General features: G+C 40.6%; 1 protein-coding gene and 2 non-coding genes across 4 annotated transcripts in view; 1 reads left to right on the top strand and 2 right to left on the bottom strand.

Annotated features, from left to right (window-relative positions):
- fgd5a (FYVE, RhoGEF and PH domain containing 5a) overlaps positions 1–15535 on the top strand; it is a 32163-nt gene extending 16628 nt beyond the window's left edge. Inside the window, exons 8-21 of one of the 2 annotated variants that reach the window (XM_042407087.1) lie at positions 4196–4286; positions 5296–5346; positions 5551–5609; positions 6312–6383; positions 6561–6629; positions 9539–9622; positions 9730–9809; positions 9937–10033; positions 10383–10520; positions 10737–10839; positions 10980–11116; positions 11661–11762; positions 12161–12315; positions 13761–15535. In XM_042407087.1, coding sequence (XP_042263021.1) covers positions 4196–4286; positions 5296–5346; positions 5551–5609; positions 6312–6383; positions 6561–6629; positions 9539–9622; positions 9730–9809; positions 9937–10033; positions 10383–10520; positions 10737–10839; positions 10980–11116; positions 11661–11762; positions 12161–12315; positions 13761–13797 — 1275 coding nt within the window. In that variant the 3' untranslated portion in view covers positions 13798–15535. Of the gene's footprint in view, positions 1–4195; positions 4287–5295; positions 5347–5550; positions 5610–6311; positions 6384–6560; positions 6630–9538; positions 9623–9729; positions 9810–9936; positions 10034–10382; positions 10521–10736; positions 10840–10979; positions 11117–11660; positions 11790–12160; positions 12316–13760 lie in introns of both variants that reach the window. The other variant, XM_042407086.1, reaches the window with a different exon arrangement.
- On the bottom strand, positions 11357–11428 carry trnae-cuc. The gene has a single exon. It is a non-coding gene; the product is annotated as a tRNA-Glu (tRNA).
- On the bottom strand, positions 12607–12678 carry trnae-cuc. Its single transcript has one exon. It is a non-coding gene; the product is annotated as a tRNA-Glu (tRNA).
- Positions 15536–19971: the final 4436 nt, after the last annotated feature.

Here is a 19971-nt window from a genome sequence, read left to right as displayed (position 1 = left end):
TAAAGGGAGCTCTTAATTGTGTCTCATGGCAACACTTAGCCTTTTTGTACAATGCCAACTTTTTTTCGTCTTATCATTTTACCGAGCATTCAGAGCACCACATGACACCAAATGATCCTCTTAAAAGGGGAACTGGAGGAAATATTTTGGCAGTCACATATTCAAATCTCAGGCTCAGTTTCCATATTTGTGATGGGAAAGTGAAGCCTTGTGGGGGTTTCTAGGGAGCAGAGATCAAACCTAGTGTTTCCCCTGGTGCTCACTCAGTAGCTCTCAACTTAGATTTTGTCACCCAGCTTCCAGGGGGAGATGATGGCCTTTCTAAAACCCTCTCTACCCGAACCTCTCCATGGAACTCACTTTTCCACTGTCATGCTCGCTTATTTTATATCCATTTCATACCAAATACTCATTCTTTGTCGTGGCGTAGCGTGGATATCTTCATCCTTGACACAGACAGTGAAGTGGGAATAGGGTGAAGAGATCAAAATTCATCCGAGGCCCTTTCTAACAACAGGGCAGTGGACCACTTTTGATCAACACTTTATCTTTATTTTTAAAGGGAATGTGTGTAGTCTGAGCTGGTAACAATAAGAACATTGACTACTTTTAATTAAAAGACAGGATATTAAGAGAGCCTATAGATAAGACCACAGACATACAATAATAGATTTCTCATTTCCAGTGCCGGTCTATAGAATTGATTCACCGTTTACAGAGTTAAAACCACTGTGTGGCAGCATGCAGGTCACCTTGGATAGGTGACCTATTTTTGTTTGGTAATTTAAGAGTTTTTTGTGTAATTTTGTGTATGTTAAAGTTCAGGTTTTACAAAGTTACCTGTTCAACTCAGCACCTTTTTTACCCAAATTTACTAATTACCAGTTCTGTTGTACTTTGATTTGTTGCTAGTGGCTGACACAATGGTTCCAGGCGTTTCTAGTCTGATAAGAAAATCAAACGGACAAGGCACCAACTGTCTCTGCTCATGAATATTCAGCAGCAGCTGCCCCTTCCAAAAAAACTTTGGCTCTGCCAGACTTTAGTTGAGCTAATGTAAACAGAAAACAGAGGAGGTGAGATTGAGACTCTAGGCCATTGCCATGTACCTTAAACACTAGTTTTCTTGTATTTTACAGCATGCTTTCATGCTTGGTTTATGTCGGCTAATCATTTAGCCCATGATAACCTTGATCAAAGTCAATAATGTGTCTGTTCATTTTAGCCTCATGAAGTTGATATTAGTCACTTTTTTCATTATAAACCACTAATTGCTACCTGCAGAAGCTATAAATGCATTGACCTGCAAAGGAAGGCAAAAGCATGAAGGGAAATGATCTTATCTAAGGACACACATTTATTTTTTCTGCCGAAAGGTTGGTTTGTATAAAAAGTGGGCTTGTTTCTTCTTGCTCCCCATTCTTGTCCATTTAAAGACTGTGATTCATCTTACAAAATTAACACCCAGCGGCATATTCAATAACCTTTTCTCAGTCCAATGGCAGATTCACCACACCTGCCACCACATATGTACACTGCATATTGTATTTATATTTCCCATATTGCATATAAGCCTGTAACCTAGGGTCTGTCCTCCCCATCTTCCCATACCAGGGCACTCCGTGTGTGTGTGTGTGTGTGTGTGTGTGTGTGTGTGTGTGTGTGTGTGTGTGTGTGTGTGTGTGTGTGTGTGATGGATGTTGTGCTGTATCAGAGCACTGTCTTGGGACCTGCATGGTGTGTGTGACCCCACTGTAATGAGAGAGAAAGAGGGCCGAGGGATCTTACAGGTCATGGGATACACTATACCTACCACTGAGAGGGACAACGGTCATTTATCTGTTGGCTGTGCAACACTTCACAAGTCGTTATATTTCATTGGAGTGCAAATACTTATTTGAACATTTTCAGTAACTGCTTGCAGCTATTTTTGTGAATTTAAAAATGTTCATTCCTCATCTATCGCAGCCATTATCTTCTCTTTCTTCCTTTTTCAAATCTTCGGTCCTTGCCTTCTTAAACGCCTCTCTTTCCTCTCCACCATCCTGCTCCCTTGCCTTTATTGCTACAAGCCAAAGTCCAGCACTATAAGTGGTAGTAATTTCATTGCGGATGTGGTGATGACAGAGATGAAGTAGCCACAGAGCCTGATCAGATCAGTGCTAGACCCTTACAGGATTAAAGCCTCCTCTCCACAGCTACTTGCTTGTTTACTGCACCGTCTATGAACATTGGCCAACACAGTGTGGTGTGTGTGTGTGAAAGTGTTTGCGTCTCTGTGTGTTTGTATCTGATTGTTTTGCAGGGGCATGTCCATACACAAATTGCGTGGATCTCGTGAAACTGATTTAATGAAATCTCTTTCCAAACCACTCCAGCTTGGATTTATATTCATGTCATGGCCTGTGTTTGTGCAAAGCGTGTGTGTTTTCTCTTGTGCAAGAAGCCCAGGAGGAGGCTGTGCAGCAGGTGGACAGAGAGCGATAGACGGAGAGAGCGATGGAGTGAATTCCTTGTAAAGGCAGCTGGGCAATGAGGCAGACAGAAGCTAATTAGAGAAGCAGCCTCCTTTACAACTCCCCAATTAGATCAGTTGTGTGTGCGCGGGTAGCAAATCAGCTGGCTGTGACTGAGCCTGAAAGGTGTGTTTGTTTGTCCGTGCATGTGTGTTTGTGTGCACCTATGTGTCTAACTCCCAGCACGAGGCATCGCACTCCCTCCTCTCTCTTTCTCCATTTGGCTCGCTCACCCAAACAAACCACATGCTAATTATCATCTCTGGCACGCCTCAGAAAGCCACTTCCTCTGAACAAGTGTCAATTGGATGACAATTTACAAGCGACACTTGAGGAGAGAGGATGTTCTGAAGCCAAGCGGGCTTAATAATGGAGAGCTGGTTATTATTGTACTCAATGCATTATGCAGTGATGAAGAGAGAGGTGGAAAGAGAAAGGGGTGGAGGAGGAAGATAGATGGGAGGCAGAAAAGTGAGAGAAACTCAAACTGATGTGTGGAAGATATATGGAAAAGGACAGAAAAGCAAGTGATATACAAACAAAAAGAGAAAGTGTGAATTCATGGAGGTTTGTTCATGAAAAAACGGTATCAACTCTGTTTTTCTTTGACTTTATATTACAGAGTGTGATAATGAAGACAAAGAGTGGTTTGTTGAACCCACATCCCATCCCTTACCCTTAATAGGCCTAGTCAGTGTTATCTCACTAGCCCAAGGTCTGTGTGTGTATGTTTGTGTTTGTATCTGTGTGAGTGTGTGTGTGTGTGTGTGTGTGTGTGTGTGTGTGTGTGTGTGTGTGTTTGTGTGTGTGTGTGTGCGTGTGTATTCAGTGTAAATAAGATGAAGATGCTGTTTCCTGCAGAGTGCTATCTGTGCCTCTCTAATGAAGGATAGGACTTCATTAGATTAGAAAAGACCTGTGTGTGTGTGTGTGTGTGTGTGTGTGTGCGTGTGTGTGTGTGTGTGTGTGTGTGTGTGTGTGTGTGTGTGTGTGTGTGTGTGTGTGTGTGTGTGTGTGTGTGTGTGTGTTCCCTGTTCCCCGTTGCTCCTCTACCGCTCAGGGCATAAATACCTGTCAGAGACAATTAGATCCTGATTGATTTTCTAAAGCTCTCTTTGATTGTGCCAATTTCTGTCCCCTTTCACCTGCAAATGACTGTTCTGAGAAGAAGAATGGGAGTTGCTCAGGTTTTTTTGTGTGCCAGAAAAATGTGTGAAGGTCGGCCTGACCGACAGTGTTCCCTTGGTCACTTCTGACCTTGACTTGCAGCTTCAATTATAGGGTTAGAGGACATACAGTAGTGGTGGTTTTCTGCGTGCGGTGCAGGGACACCCAGTGGTTCCTTGGTGGGTCATCACAAAGAGGAAGAGTTTAATTTTAATATAATTTCATATAGCAGAAATGATAAGATTTCCATGGTGTATAAAGTTAAATAATTAAATAACTGAGCACTAATAAAATTCTTCTCATACAGGATCCCTGAGACTAAATCTGCCACCCATATACTAATGTGTGCATTTCAGATCATGTTATTAAATATTTGACAGCCTTAGATGAACATATTATATTAAATATTACGGTGTGTCCCTGCTCAAGTTTGTGTTAAAGTTTAGCACATATTCCACACAAATGAAAAAATCTAACTAGTGTCAGTGGTGTGTGTATTTGTGTGTGTGCAGACAAGAAGCCCAGAAGATGCTGAAGTCCCGCTGAAACACCAGCTGCTGCAGGTTATAGTGAGAGTCCTCCAATATCGCATGCTTCTCACAGGTAACACATAAGCATACACTCATGCACATAATCTTTAAAGTGAGCCTGTAATTTTGCCTTAACTGCAGCCACTGTAGCCACAAGTAACAATGAATGCCAACAGACAACAAACAGTAGTGTAGGAGTATCACACAGAGAGGCTTCACAACGTCCGCAAACGGACTCAGTAATGTCAGTAACTCCGCAATATCTATCCTCAGTTAGATAACATTAGCTAACATTAGCCACCAAAAGCTACTGGTCATACCAGACCAAGTGGAATTGTAGTCACAAAAAAAAGAAATGGTCTCACTTTAAAGGACTTTTCGAGTCCATATGAACACTGAAAGGGGTTTTCCTCGCTGTAATCATTCCCCTTCAAATGTGCTGTAAGTAATGGGGTCATTTTGTGCAAAAATGCATTTAAAAGTTGATCTGAAGCTTATATGAGGCTTCAGCAGTCTTAGTTAGTCATATCAAGTGGATATCTGACACATTTACAGTCTTTTTAGCATCAAATTCCCTCTTTGTGTTTCCTTGGACAGTGTTTCCCTGTAGAGCTGCAGTAACAAAAAGAGGGACTTTGGCACTAAAAAGACTGTAACGTTGAAAGATATCTACTTGATTTGACTCATTTGGATGACTGAAGCTTAATTTTAGCCTCAGATAAACTTTTAAATACATTTTAAAGAAGGAGGCTTGTGGATTTTGGCCCCCATCACTTATGATTATGGTCAGTATGTACAGGTGGAATGATCATGGCAAGAAAAACATGTTTCAATGTTCATTGAAGGGCACCTGACAGTTGTTTTAAGACAGACTTGAAAAAGTGTGAACCTGTCCTTTAATATTCACCAATTCAAGAGAAGATTAGCTTAATGCTGAGAATTAGCCTCGTGCAGTGAACAAGCAGACTTTACAATTTAAAAAATTGTCACCATTTTTCTTAGTAAGCATTGACTTGTATTTAAACAATCCATTTCAGCACCATATTTTCATGTCTTGACTATTTTTTCTGCATCTTCTCCAGATTACCTGAACAACCTCTCCCCTGACTCTAAAGAATACGAGGACACACAAGGTAAACCTGCAGAATGGAGCTCTGTGATATTCATAACCTGAGCCACAGTAGTGATGTTTTTTCAGCTAGTGAAAGACAAACTGACACACACTGCAGCTGCTCAACATGCATCACAGCCTAGTTGTTGAGATACAGCCACTGAGTGTGTCTTTATTGAAACCAGTTACGCATAAATCTCTCTTTCTTTCTCTGTTTGTGTTGCAGCTGCCTTGGTGATCGTGTCTGAGGTGGCAGATCAGGCCAATGACAATCTGAAACAGGGGGTGAGTTTACTCTGGATACAGCCCATGTGTTTGTTACATTCAGAGTGTTTAGCTCCTGTTGAGTTTGACTTAGTCACAGCACAGCGCTGCCATTATTTAGACGCTTCTTTATAGTCCACTTGGCAATGAAAGGGCAATTTTCAGATGGACATCAAGCGTGAAGAATTAGACAGCTGAAGTTTTCTTGCGTATGAATCCCTCTTCTAAATGACATGATGGAGTGAAGGAGAGGTCTATCACTCCCTGGCGACGGCCTCCGCAGCTTGTTGATTAACGCAAGGGGCGAGGAAAGTTGATGTCATCAGAAAGTCCCAGGTGTATCGTTACAAAGGGAGCAGTGTAAGGGTGGACATGACTTACACTCCTCCTCAAACATGAGCAGCTCATGGAGATAATTCACAAACCCTCCCCCCACTGTCACTACTCACTGTCAAGATCCCCATTGCCTCTCTTTTGGATCGCCTCCTCTGTTTATCACACTCTCTTTTTTTTCTCTTTAATGCACACACACAGGCTGACAGACAGTGGAAACACAGGCTCCCTCTATCTCTGTATCCCCCTATTCAGTTTTCAGTATCACATCCCTTTCCGCCCCCCTCTCTTTCATTCACATACAAACAGGGACGGTTTCATTCTCTGTTTCTTCCCTTGTCCATCGCTGGATAATCACCCTCCATCTCTTTGCTCTCTCCTCCACCTCAGGAGAACTTGCTGCGTCTGGTCCACATAGAGTACAGCATGAAAGGCAAGAGGGACCTCCTGAAGCACGGAAGGGTAAGTGTCTGGCCAGCATTACAGTTTCAGTATTAAATCATAGCAACACGTTATTATGTAATGATATCTGATGACCAGTCCCTATTGACCTTCACAGGATCTAAGAAACACATAATTAATGAAAGCAGCAATTTGACGGCCTAACATGCTTTTCTGATGTTTCAATTCTTTTGGCAGATGTTTGTCAAAGAGGGCACTCTTATGAAGGTCTCAAGGAAAAGCCGGCAGCCCCGACATTTATTTCTGGTAATAATCTTCTTTCCTTACCACAGTAATTTTATCATATCAGACACATTACAAGACATTAAAGCCAGTGTTTAACCCTTTAAAGTACTGTTTTCATCTATTCCCATGTAGTTCTGAAGTAACAGGTTGACACTTTCATAAATATGCTTATTCACTTTCTTGCCAAGAGTTACTTGAGAAAATTGATACTGCTCTCATGTATATTAAAGCAAAAACTAGGGCCAGCAGCTCAGGTTAGCATAAAGACTGGAAGCAGAGGGAAACAGCTAGACTGACTCTGTCCAAAGATCACTAATTAACAACTTATATCTTATTTGTGGAGCTTTAAGTGCTTTCCCATTTCCTGACTGGTCGCAGTGACTTCTTGTAATAATAATATAATAATAATAAAATTTGTTTATATAGCACTTTTCAAAAACAAGTTTAAAAAGTGCTTCACAGACATAAAAACAAAATACACAATGCAATTACATATCAAAAAGTTACAAGGCAATAAGAAATGGAAACAAAGGTAACAGACCAGTAGTTTCTGTTTGCTGCTAGGCAACCTCAAGGTGAGGGTTTTTATATGGATTAAACAAACAAAATATAATGTGTTAATCAGTGAGCTTTAGAGTTGCTGGGAGGCAGATTTTGTTACCTTCACACAGAGCTAGGCTAGCTGTTTCCCTCTGTTTCCAGTCTTGATGCTAAGCTAAGTTAACCACCTGCTAGCTGTAGTTTGATATTTAACAGATGTGACATTGATCTTCTCATCTAACTCTGGGCAAATAATAATATATTTCTGTATTTCCCAAAACGTCAAACTATTAATTTAAAGTTGTTAAAACTGACACTGTATTTTGTACCAGCGTGGTCCAACTCTTCATTAAAGTTATATGATGTTTACACTGAGTGAATTCAAACCAATGACTCCATACGTCTTGAGCATCATTTTACACACATTTCCCCATAATTTAGCCTCATATATTTGGTAACTTTGGACACTTTTGGATCTCCACTACAGTTTAAACTTTGTATGACATTATGCTTTTAAATCATTGTTACATCTATGACTTTACATGGTCCACTGCAGGAGAGAAGGCATCTGCTTTATCATTGTATCGATGGTGAAAACAAAGCTAGCATGGTCTGCAAAAATATGGGGGAATGTTGGGCGGAGGTCAGTCTGGGAGGTGGTGAGGTTGGGAGGGGCACAAGGCCAAGGCTGTAAGACCTCCACTAGGCACCACACCCATCCAGCAAGGGCCTCCCTCTCCACTCTTCTCCTCTCCTCTTCTCCCCTCTCAGGACTTGTTTTCCAGGGCCCCGCTTCCTTACAGGATGTTTGGTGTGGGTCACTGGATGCTGGCTTCCTGTGTATTGGGAGGGGACTGACAGCAAAGTGAAGGCCAGACAGCCTGTAGAATGCAGGGAGGAGGAGGTGGAGGAGGTTGAAGGGGTGTGGGGGTGTTAGACAAACACATAACGTGAAATAGAGAAGCCCACTCTATTGTTTCATGTGCAATCAGTGCTGTCTCATGTTATGAATTATGCTTAAGCTACAAATCCGCAGGAGCAGCATTTATGACTTTGTCTTATACTGCTTGATCCAAATAGAATACAATGTGAAGATACTTATCTTTTTTTATTTTGCTTAATTCCATCATTCTTCTAAACAAGACTTCAGTTGAGCAATAGCTAAAAGGGATTGGTGGTTGATACCTCTAAGCTATTAGAGTTATATAGCCATTGGCTTCCTAGAAGTGGACAGCTTCAGTGGGTCAGGTGTTATTTATGGGCTTTTAAGGAAAAAGAATCCAAACAACAGTGAAGATGAAAGCCATCACTCACCTCAGCGGCAGAGAGAATGGCAACCTTGTTCACAAGCCTGGGCTCAAAGAAGAAAAGAAAGCAGGCCGAATGAGTCAGTGAAGGGATTAGAAAGATGAAGATGGAGATCCAGAAAGCTGCCCGAGGAAAGAGAGACTGAGTGAAAGAGGCAGGTGAGGGTGGTGAAGGGTTAGTGGATGGATGAAATGAGATGTTACTCCTGAAAAAGTAAAATGTCTACATGTTGTGTCTCATCTGGGAAAGTCGTTTGTGAAGTCTGTTGGCACTCAGCCGGGTTTCCGTGGAAGGAATCTTCGAGTAAATGAGCAGCGCAGGGTGGAGTGGACAAATTGCGGTGGCTGCGGCCCAGAGGTCGCAGGCGGGGCTCAGGCTTGGCTATCATGCGCTGTTTTGTCTCCAGCCAGTTAGCCAGTGAACCCGTAACTGCGGCTGTTTGTGTTGTTGTTGTTGTGGTGAAGGTGGCCGGTTCCACCCAGTCCTGGTTCTCAGTGTAGCCTGAGAAGGCTGGGAGAGCGAGGGGAGGCCTGGAGCCCGGAGCAGGGTGGAGAATTCCTGGATGCTGCCTTTACGGCCCCAGCGGATGTTTAGAGCACACATTAGGTGTGACCAATGATGTCATCTCTTTTGTCTGGGAAGAAATGAAATACCTCTCATAACACAATGGACTCTCGGCGTGTTCAAGGGATCACAATACTTTTGGTCTGACAAGCAAATAAACACGTTTAACGCCTTAGTTTGTTGTGTGCATACATGGGAAATTGGGCTTGCATAGACATTTGTGAGCTCTGTGAAAGGAAACGCAATTGAAACAGTTAAGCCCAGAAAGTTGCTTTGAAGAAAGAAAGGATAAACAAAGAGCTTTGTGCTGCAATTTGAGATATTTCTTTTAAGGTAACACCACCACCTTGTGGTGATCAGGAGGTATTACATTCTGAACAGCTGAGAATTGAGGTGTCACTCACTCTTTAATTATTTCACGTTGTCATTAACCTACTATGTTATGCTTTGAAAAACTAAATAAATGAATGAATAACTAATAATAAATATTTTGTCTCTCTGTCTGTGTCCTCCATCAGATGAATGATATAATGCTGTACACCTACCCACAGCAAGATGGGAAATACAGGCTTAAGAATACTTTATCTCTGTCTGGGATGAAGGTACATTGACTTTTAACCTCTGACATTCTCACCTCATCTCCAGTTTATTTGTCCACAAGGTTTGTTGACTGAGCTGTGATGTGTTTTTGCCCCTCACACACATACAGGTGAGCAAACCTGTCCTAGACAACGTGCTGAACTGTCTTAGGATTGAGGTGTCTGACATCACCATTACACTCTCTGCCAGGTGAGCATCTGACTGCCAAAACACTAAAATGCATGTATTTGTTTAATGACTGGTACAATTTCTTCTTTTCGCCTGAAAATGACTGTGGATGCTTTGGGTATGATTGTCTGTCTGTGCCTGTTCTCAGCTCGGTTGGAGAGAGGGAGGACTGGTTCCACACACTGAGTCGAGCCATAGCCGACCATGCTGCAGGACTCTGTACATTTGGTGGACCCTGTAGTGAGGTCGGAAAAAGAAGTTACACTCTGAAAATAACAAAGCTTTTTTGTTTAAGGTGGTTTACAAAATTCCTGCATCAACTAAAAGAGGCAGAAGACTTAATCGGTGGATGACGGTCATTAGTTTTTGGTATAAACTAAAAATTAACAGAAATAATCTATTTACTGGAGCAAACAATAATTGTATTACTGTAAAATAGTGATTCACCCTAATTACTGCAAACACCAACAGCATAACTGAAACTAAAAGTAATATTAAGGTGTGTTTTGTAAAACCCAGCTTTGTTCTTGGTGTCTTCAAATGTCATACATCAGATTCTAACACGTCAACATCATCTCGACCTTGTCCCAACAGGCCCGTGAAAAGTTGTGGATGGCCCTGGGTGAGGCTGCTCCCGTACTGGTGCCAGTGTCTCATGTAATGATGTGCATGAACTGTACATCTGACTTCAGCCTCACGCTCAGACGACACCATTGCAACGCCTGTGGCAAGGTCAGACACTACTTTGACTCATTTGTGATCACTCTTTAATACAGTTTTGTTTTTGCATAAGAGATGGTCAAGTTTTAGGAGATTATTGACCTAAGTAGTATTTATTTATGGTGCCATTAGTCAAATCTCACTACGACGACATCAAATGAACCCCACTGAAAATGGATGCAGTCCATGGTTTTGTAAATTTTCTTTGTATTCTGTCTCTTTGAGCAGGTGGTGTGCCGGGCTTGTTCCAGGAACAGATACCCACTAAAGTACCTCAAAGACCGGGTGGCCAAAGTGTGTGACCACTGCTATGCCGAGCTCAGGAAAAGAGGTGAATCTCAGCTTTCTGTATGAGAGGAGTACTTGAATAAATGGAGGGGATACAGCAAGAACATTGTTATCTTTGATTTCTTCCTCTTTGACATGATTTTAACTCTCTGTGTGTGTGTGTGTGTGTTTGTTTGTCTGTAGGTGGCAGTGTGTCAGGGGCGTGCGGTAATTCCAGTCCTCGGACTCACCGGGCTAGTCGTCCCCTCTCTGCTGTCTTCCAAAGCCTGCAGCCTCCGAGTCTGTGGAAGAGCAGGAAGAGCACCTCCTCTCTCAACCAGGTGACGAGTCTTTCTTCCCCCAAATATGGCAGCTTGTTTACTTGATTTTGAGCACAATCCATCATATACAGTTATTTACTTTCCAGGTGCAAATATGATTCTGCAATGTTTCAACAAGGCCAGTGATATCATATTGAAGTATAGTCGTTGGTTGGAATGAAAACATGCTAATTTTTAGCACATACCTTAACTGCTACTCTCATATGTTGTACATTACACACTTTATGTAAGTAAATAATGTTCCCTGACCGGGAATCGAACCCGGGCCGCGGCGGTGAGAGCGCCGAATCCTAACCACTAGACCACCAGGGAGCTGTACATGAGCGTGTCAAGCTTGTCTACTGGAATGTCTGGCATTTATGACAACTGATCAGATGGAGATATTAGGGTGTAATGCACAAAAGCTGCCAGTAGGGTTTGCTATATACTTTTTTTACCAATCTGCTTACCTTCAGGGGTTAGACAAATCATCAGGAGTGTAATGCTCCTGTAATAAAAGATTAGATTTGAGTAGATGGTTATTTTGTAGTTTGTGGTTCCTCAGGTGTCGCTTGGCGTGGAGGGTTCAACCATGAGTGGTAGCCTACAGCGCCGGAAGAAGAGCAAGAGGAAGTGGAAGCGGCTATGGTTCCTCCTCAAAGACAAGGTGCTCTACACCTTCACAGCCCGTGAGGTGAGGGGGCACAGAGTCTCCCACACCAGCCCCAAAACACTCAAACACTCTCATGATCACTCAATCACAGACGCACAACCTTTGTCTATCCTTCTTCTTCACATCTGGTCCAAATTTCATACAGAACTATTTAATGGCTATATTTCCACTTTTCAACTTTTCCTCCTGGCCAGACTTGTAGACTTTATGCAACTAATCAAGGGACTCTCTGTGCTCTCTCTTTCTCTTTACAAGTATGCATCTGAATGTTGCACAGCTTTGTTCTTCTTAACGCATGAAACATTTGTTATTCACATATTGCTGCTGACAGCAAGATTGGTGTTTTTTAACTTACATATCTGTGCTCGACATCTTCCCTCTGGTTTCTTCAGGATAAAGTGGCTTCAGAGAGTCTACCTCTGCAAGGCTTCACCATCAAGCTGACTGAGAGGCCCGAGGGAGAGGAAAGCAGCAACGTGTTCCATCTCTACCACAAGAAGACCCTCTACTACACCTTCAGGGCCGATGATCAACACACTGCACGCAGGTCAGCATCACTCAACTGAGATTTTTATTTCTACCTTCCATTTAATACCTACTAAAAGCACATTCCCTAACCGGGAATCGAACACTGTTTACTTGATTTTGAGCACAATCCACCATACACAATTATTTACTTTCCAGTTGCAAATATGATTCTGTAATGTTTCAACAAGGCCAGTGGCATCATATTGAAGTGTAATCGTTGGTTGGAATGAAAACATGCACATTTTTAGCACATACAACAACTGCTACTCTAATATGTTGTACATTACACACTTTATGTAAGTAAATAATGTTCCCTGACCGGGAATCGAACCCGGGCCGCGGCGGTGAGAGCGCCGAATCCTAACCACTAGACCACCAGGGAGCTATATGGTGCAGGTTTAGGCATGTTTGTTATGTGTGACAGCAGGCAGGGAGGCTACATTGTCCTGTGTGTTATACAACAATGTGCCCTAATAGTGCAACTTCCTCACACTCCCGTACAAGTTGTATATCTTGCAGAAGACAGCTGTCCGAAGTGGTAGTCAAAGTGCTTCCATGAGTGTTGATATTATTTATTTTGGTTTATTTGTCTGTTTGTTTTTTACAACCTAAAATAAAATTACTGCAGTTGTAATTCCATGATCTGGTCGCGTATGTTGAAGTTTGCAAAGCTTTTGCATTTTGTTGTTTTTAAGGTTCTTGTGTATATTCAACACAAGAACCTTAAAAATGTTAAACATGTTAAACTGAGAGAAGGGAAAATTAAAATCATTAAAGATGACAACATGCTTTAGTATAGCATTGTTTTGATCACAAGTGGCTTTCCCAGACTGTAACCAATCACCCTTGTTTATCTCTGCAAACTTAATCTTACTTCAAAGAGAAACAGAATACAAAATATAAAAGGAGAGTAAAGTGTGCAAACAACAAAACATTGGTTTATAAAATCAAGAAAAAGAAACAAATGGGTTTTAAGATGCTTTTTAAAGGTGTGTACTGATATGGCTTATCTGAGACTTTGCAGGAAGCTGAAGGTGCAAGTAGAAAATATGTTAGTAATGTAATATTTCTATGTCATTTATCTTAATACAGCACTTAACAAAAGTGCTCTAAACTGTGCAAAAGGGAGCTGTATTTTTTAATGCTGGATGTAAGTACTAATTTTCATTAAGTTGGGGAACTTGCAAAAGATGTATTAGAGTGTATTAGAAAGAGTCAAGCTTAAAAGACACTGGATCCTTCGTTCCACATAATGCAACCATTAGCTCTTTATCTGTCCTCCATTTCCACATCTTTCAAACTCAACCCCAGTTTGTAATTCAAGCTTTCCAGTAAAAATGGTTATCTCCAAGCCCAAGATAAACCCAGAGGACAGAAGAAGTAGTACTCCCTGTGATTAGTAAATCAACACTAACATGCTTTGTTGCGTTAAAAAGTCTAAAGATCCTTTTCCTTGTATTTCAGATGGGTCAATGCCATGGAGGAGGCTACTGTTTTATAGCACCTGCTCAGTTAAATGAACAAGCCCTGCTGTCCATGACTGCTACAACTCCTCTACGGAGAACAACATAGCTACCTGCTGTATCTGAAGTCACACCATCCATCAGGATATGTCACGTCTTGCCTGTTGCGGAATATTATATGAGAATTTAATCACCAGAGGAATCTTAGACAAGCCTGCCACCTAATGGTAGGGAGGTAAAAGTGGAGAGAGTCTGAAGGATGCAACTACTGTATGTGGAGAGAAGTGAAAACCTCTTGTTGGAGTATAATCTATCACCAGAAAACCTTTTGGCTCACAATGCGCTGATCCAGCAGAGTTCACAGGAGCCTTCACTTTTCAGGAGCAACTCGGATACATCAAATGCTTCATCTAAGAAAATTTTATACCTTCTGTTTCACCTTTTTTAGGTGGGCCATCCCACAAAAGCTTGCTCTCCAAGTCTGCAACTTTTCCAACTTTGCTGTATTACGGTTTTACCTGAGTTTCCACTGGATTATTAAACCACTCTTTTTGTCCTGCAGGAGAACATCATGTTCTCCATTTTCATACACGAGACACTTTCAGCCTGTGTCCTGTGATGGATATAACATCACTTAGCAAAAATATCAAAAACAAACCTTTGCTCCATAGTAGTATTAGCAGCTAGTAAAAAGGAAAATAATTCACCATTTTAGAATATCTTAAGAGATGTTTGGTATTCTGAATATATATTGTGAAGTATACACTGCAGATATCGAAGTGAATTATATGATGTATTTGTATAGAAATGGTGTTTCATGATGTTCTGAGTGAGAGGTCATTTTAACCATCACAGTGTGTGTACATTATATTTCTTGTGAAGTTTTACACAGTGTTACAAAGCTATGGAATGACCCTCAGCATGCCAACCACTCAATAGTATTTCTATAATGATGAACACTTTCAAACGTACTTTGTATTTGAATCTGTAGGTTTTGAAATCTTTTTAAAAAATTTGTTACACATTTCTAAAGTGCCAATTTATTTCTTCCAGTTGAATGCAGTGCAATTTGCAATTGATGATGAATGTGCCTGAAATGAAATTGTACTCCTCGTTTGTTTATCACAGTACTGTACTACTGTCATTTCTCCAGAAGAGACCTTGGTAACATTTGCTTTTTATCTACTCTTATATCCTTTAACCTTCTAGTATTTTGAACAATTCAGTTACAGCCCAGTAACATAAGAATATACTATAGTGCCATTTTTATTAATGCCTTCATTCTGTATATACACTGCTGGATAAAATCATACTTTAACTACTCTGACTTGTTGGAAACTGCTGAAAAAAAAGCCATTGTCAAACTACCTATAACCTTTCAGTGTCAGAGTCATCTGAGCCGCTCATGGAAACTCATCACAGTTTCATTCGTTACTTAACTTCTAACAGGATCAAACATCCACACTTTTTCTTAAATAACATGATGTGCTCCATTCAGAATGCAGCTGTACTAAATGTGCTTCTTCATGCCGTCAAACTGGATTATTTCGAAAGCACACTTGTGTTCATCAATCACTGTTCAGTTTTTCTACCTGTTTCTTATTGATTTCTTATTGGCTATAGTGTTATTATGGATTGTACCTCTTGCATATAGTGCATTGTAAATGTAAATGTTTATGTATATAGATACATATAAAAATAAACTTCCTTAAAATTTTACACAATGTGTACGTCCAGACAACATATATACTACACTGCCTTTCTTTAAATATGAATCTGTTTCTTCATTATGAATTATTCAAGATAAACTGAACGGACAAAATAACATGAACACCTGTATTATGACACCTGTATTATGATACCCATTCAAATACAATAGCCCCTGTATATATAGCACTTCTGTGAAGTGCTATGTTCCTTTTTTGTTGAGACTATGTCATAAGCTTCATCTATATGATAAATATAAGGCTGTAGTTTGTTAAACTTGATTGCATTTTATCATCTGTCTCTCTATCCAACACCTCTATCTACTTGTGTATGGGGTGATAGAAAAATCGGAACATCTTAAAATATGATGCAATACAGTACAGCGAAAATGCTCACTCAAAATTGCCGTGGAGTTCAATCAGTTCCTGTCTGTATAACTATAGCTATAATTATGAGCTTCAGTCAAAGCAGTATTTATTGCAGGGTTTTTGCTTTGAATTGTATTAGCACAACATGAACAGGTGTTCATGTTGTGCTTATTTCCTGTCGGTGATAAATACAAAACACTGTTCCTGTGTGTCTCTGCTGTTAATGGTACTGGTAAACACAGTATAGAGCCATATCTCTTTTATCCAGCAGGGGACAGCAGTATATCATGGCAGATCTCAGATCTTTGTTGGACTGAATCAGACATGCTGATGACTCAAACTTCGCAGTTCCTCCTGCTGCATAACTGTGAACCAACACACAATAGGTGTGAGGGTGTTTAAGTTTAGAGAGAAAATAATTATGATGAAAATTTCACTTGTATAGTTAAGTTAGTACTGCAATATATTGTAATATAATATATATACATATATATATATATATATATATATATATATATCAATTAATCAATACTGATAGAAAATTAATAGAAAATCAAAGTATTAGAGAGAGAATGAGAAAAACAGGATGTCTGATTATTATTTGCATAGTGTGATGTGTATCATCCAGATTTCTTCTCTTATGCAGCGGTTACACTGAGTCTTTCACAATTTAAGCAGTGACACCTGAGTGACAGTAATGATTTAAATTCACTTGACTCTGGACATGATGTAGCTGGTTTGTAGTGAATTTATCGAACTTGATTTTTAGAATACATTTGCAAAACCCTTGTGAGCACTTCTTATTTTGATAGCTATTTTTTGATGTTATCAGTTGGAAAAAGTCTGGGAAGAGAGGGTGACTTTGAGTGGTTACAGAAACATGCAGTCAACAAGTTCCCAATCCTCATCTTGCAACAAGCAGTGTTATGTCCATTAATAGCTACAGGCCATGGAGTAAGTCTCCAAACCCTTATCTATTGTGATGTCAGGAGGCTTCAGAGCCTCTTGTCAGCCTAAGATGCCCCCACTAAAACCAAGAAATACTTAATGTGCATCAATCAAGCTAAATCAGAATTTGACAATACTGCATGCTGTCATTCTCACTACATTGATTGGCTCAAGGGTTGCACTTTAATTTGAGGTCAAATTAATGTGACCTATTTCTATAACCCAGAGGGATTACACATCATTACTGCTAACTGTTAAATTGTTGCACATGTAATTTGGCCAAATATAAAGTACACCACTGTCAGTTCAAACCATAATCAACTTTTCCTTTCTCCAGGCTTCTCATTTCCCAGCCACAGCCAGACTGCTGGGTAACACAGCCTGACTCAGATAAGTCAATTAGTTATACCGAGTTCTACAGAGCCAAAACAACCAAGTCAGACAGCGGTGGACCATGACCAGGAAAGATGGCATAAATATTTAAAGACAAAGAAACAGCACAAAACATTTTGGCCTATTTCTTTTTCAACATCTGCAATATTAATGACTGAGAATGAACTAGAGCAGGCCTGATGTGAGAGCTTACAGCGAAGAAAAGAAAAAGCATGTGGCTTTAATTTATCAGCCAGCACAGGTCCTTTGATAATTCAAAACAGGCATTTGATTTGCTCATTATGATCCATCTTGATAATAAGGAACTGAGATAAGAAGAGACATAGAAGGAAAGAGAGGAGGATGTTTTCCGAGGAGAGTGTTACTGGATGCAGGGATCAAGACTAAAAGATCATTTCCAATTAGATGTGTAAAGATGAAGTGATTGCACGTCAGTCAGAAAGTAGGCAGAACAGAAAATAGGAAGATTGGGGTTGCTCTAGATACATGATCCCACGAGTGTCACTGACCCAATATTAACTCGTATTAACAAAAGAAAGAGAGAGAAGTGAGAAAGGCATTAAAAGCAGGGAAAGTTGTTCATTCCCGTCAAGCACCTGAAAGTTAAAGACACCTTGTTCCACATCTCGTCTTCACGGGAGCATGAACGCAGCCACACAGTCTCTCCCACACATGCAAACACATTCAGAAAACCTTAGTACCCGGAGAGTCAGAGATGCAAAGAGTGATTACATAAGTGCCTGCATGCTCGAATCAATAGCCTTCCATTCCTGTAGCCTCGGCAAAACATAAGAAACCTCTAAAAATAGGGAAAGGAAAGCTCTTCTTTGTACACACTCGGAAAGTTTCAAATCCACATCCAGAAGGCCAATAAACTCAATAGAGAGGGTCTGTAGTGCACTGCCAAAACGCCAATCCTATGTAGGCAAGAATGTTCAGAATTTGTAAAATAGATAACGGATGACGTAGGCAAAGTGAAAGAGTGAGGTGAGAGTTGATTGGAAAAATTGATTAATGTTTCAATTATATTTTAAATCATATTTATGCTGGAATGTCAAAGGGACCATTCTGCTCTGGCTGAGTAGTCTACATTGACAACAAGTCTAACACAGAGCCAGTGTGAGCAGTTTAGCAACTTTCCATTCTGTAATCTCAAAACACTGTAGACAGACACACCTGACCAAACTGTGAGGTAAAGGTACTTCTGAAGAGGAAGTGTTCCATCTGCTCTTTGTTCTTGTCTGAAGCTAATTCACTCAATAGAGGATAAGTAAGCAGCTGAGTACACTTAATGTACACAAGAATATGTACAAAAGCCCTGTTGATATTCAGGCTGTGTGTGTTATCTGCTCTGGTGGCGCAACATCTTTAAACTAGAGACAACACAAACACTTGTAGATGTGCTGTTGGAATTCTTATCACCACTGGAGTGTAAAGTCAGTTTGACAGTGGCTAAAAGAGGAAAGCATGGTTACGCTGTTCTTATAGATAAACCACCATATAACACAATGTTTTTCCTCCTTCATGTCGCCATGTATGGACTAAGCCAACCCCATTTCTGTCTAAAAAAGTGATCTGGTTTACCACAAGGCCATTTGAAAGAAGAAACTGTTGAACTTCTCTTTCTCTAAGAGCATGCAGTTCCCAGCATTGAAACATGAAAAAGGCGTACAGCAAAGAAGAGGGGGCGAGTGTAAGATGAAGAACTGAAAAAAAAAAGCTAGAAGAGAGAGAGGGAGAGAGAAATGAGGACAGATAGAGAAAGGCAGATTTAGTCTGTGGCATGTCTCTTGATGAAAGGACCGTTTCTCTCCTTTTTTAGGGATTGTTTTTTCATCCCTCCCTCCCTCCCTCCCTCTCTCTCTGTTCCTCTCATTACTCACTATGATGTTTGCCCTGGCACCGCTGGGATGGCAGAAATGGCCATCACAACAGGAACCGTCTGGGTCCAGTGCACACATACAAGTCTAATTCACACAGTAACTATGAACCTAGTAGTTTTATACACTGTCTACTGTGTCATGTTGTGTTTCACAGCGAAATTGCATAACCCATTGAGACGCAACAAGTCAAGATTATCCCGTCTGAAGTGAACAAACTGGTTAAACCACAAGACGTACTTCTTATAGCAGACAATGTTGTCTCTAATTATAACTTTAAAACTGGTTATTTCGCAATCCTAGGTGTTAGTAAGAAATGAGCTTTATCACCATCACATATCTTGTGACATCAGTAAACCCTCTGACCTACTTTTCCTACTTCAGAGGGTGATGATGATGAGAAAATCTTTTGCTCGTGCTTGGGACAGAATCTTACTTCCCCAGTTTGATGTAGTTCCTGTTGAACCACAATGCAAGACACATACAGGGAGGGGTAGTAGAAGTGCAAATCCACTGGATATCAGTTAAGAAAGCCAGAGGCAGTTTTTTTATTTGATGGGAGGAGCAGACAGAGCTGACTGATCAAAAGTCTGTGATAGTTTTATTGGGTGGAATATTTATTTACAACTGCTGGTGCAGCATGAGGTCATTGGTGAAGATAGCTAGTTTTCCAGGAAGTGAAAGTCAAGGAAAAAGTCATGTTTTGCTGCCATAGGACTTAAGATTTTTTATGCATGTTAAAGAAGATTTCAGCAAGGATTAAAGCAAGGAAGGATTTGTGAGCCTGAAAAGTTGTCCAGGAGGAAATGTGTAGAATGTATTGAATTAAGTATTATATGAATACTTAAAAACTTCTTTACGCCTGAAATCAGGCGCAGTTCTGGAGAACTGTAACCCTTGTTACAGTCACCACCAC

Source organism: Thunnus maccoyii, chromosome 3, assembly GCF_910596095.1.
Source record: "Thunnus maccoyii chromosome 3, fThuMac1.1, whole genome shotgun sequence".
Lineage (NCBI taxonomy): Eukaryota > Metazoa > Chordata > Actinopteri > Scombriformes > Scombridae > Thunnus > Thunnus maccoyii.
Note: the sequence above shows the minus strand (reverse complement) of the source record. Positions and strands in the feature narration are given on the sequence as shown.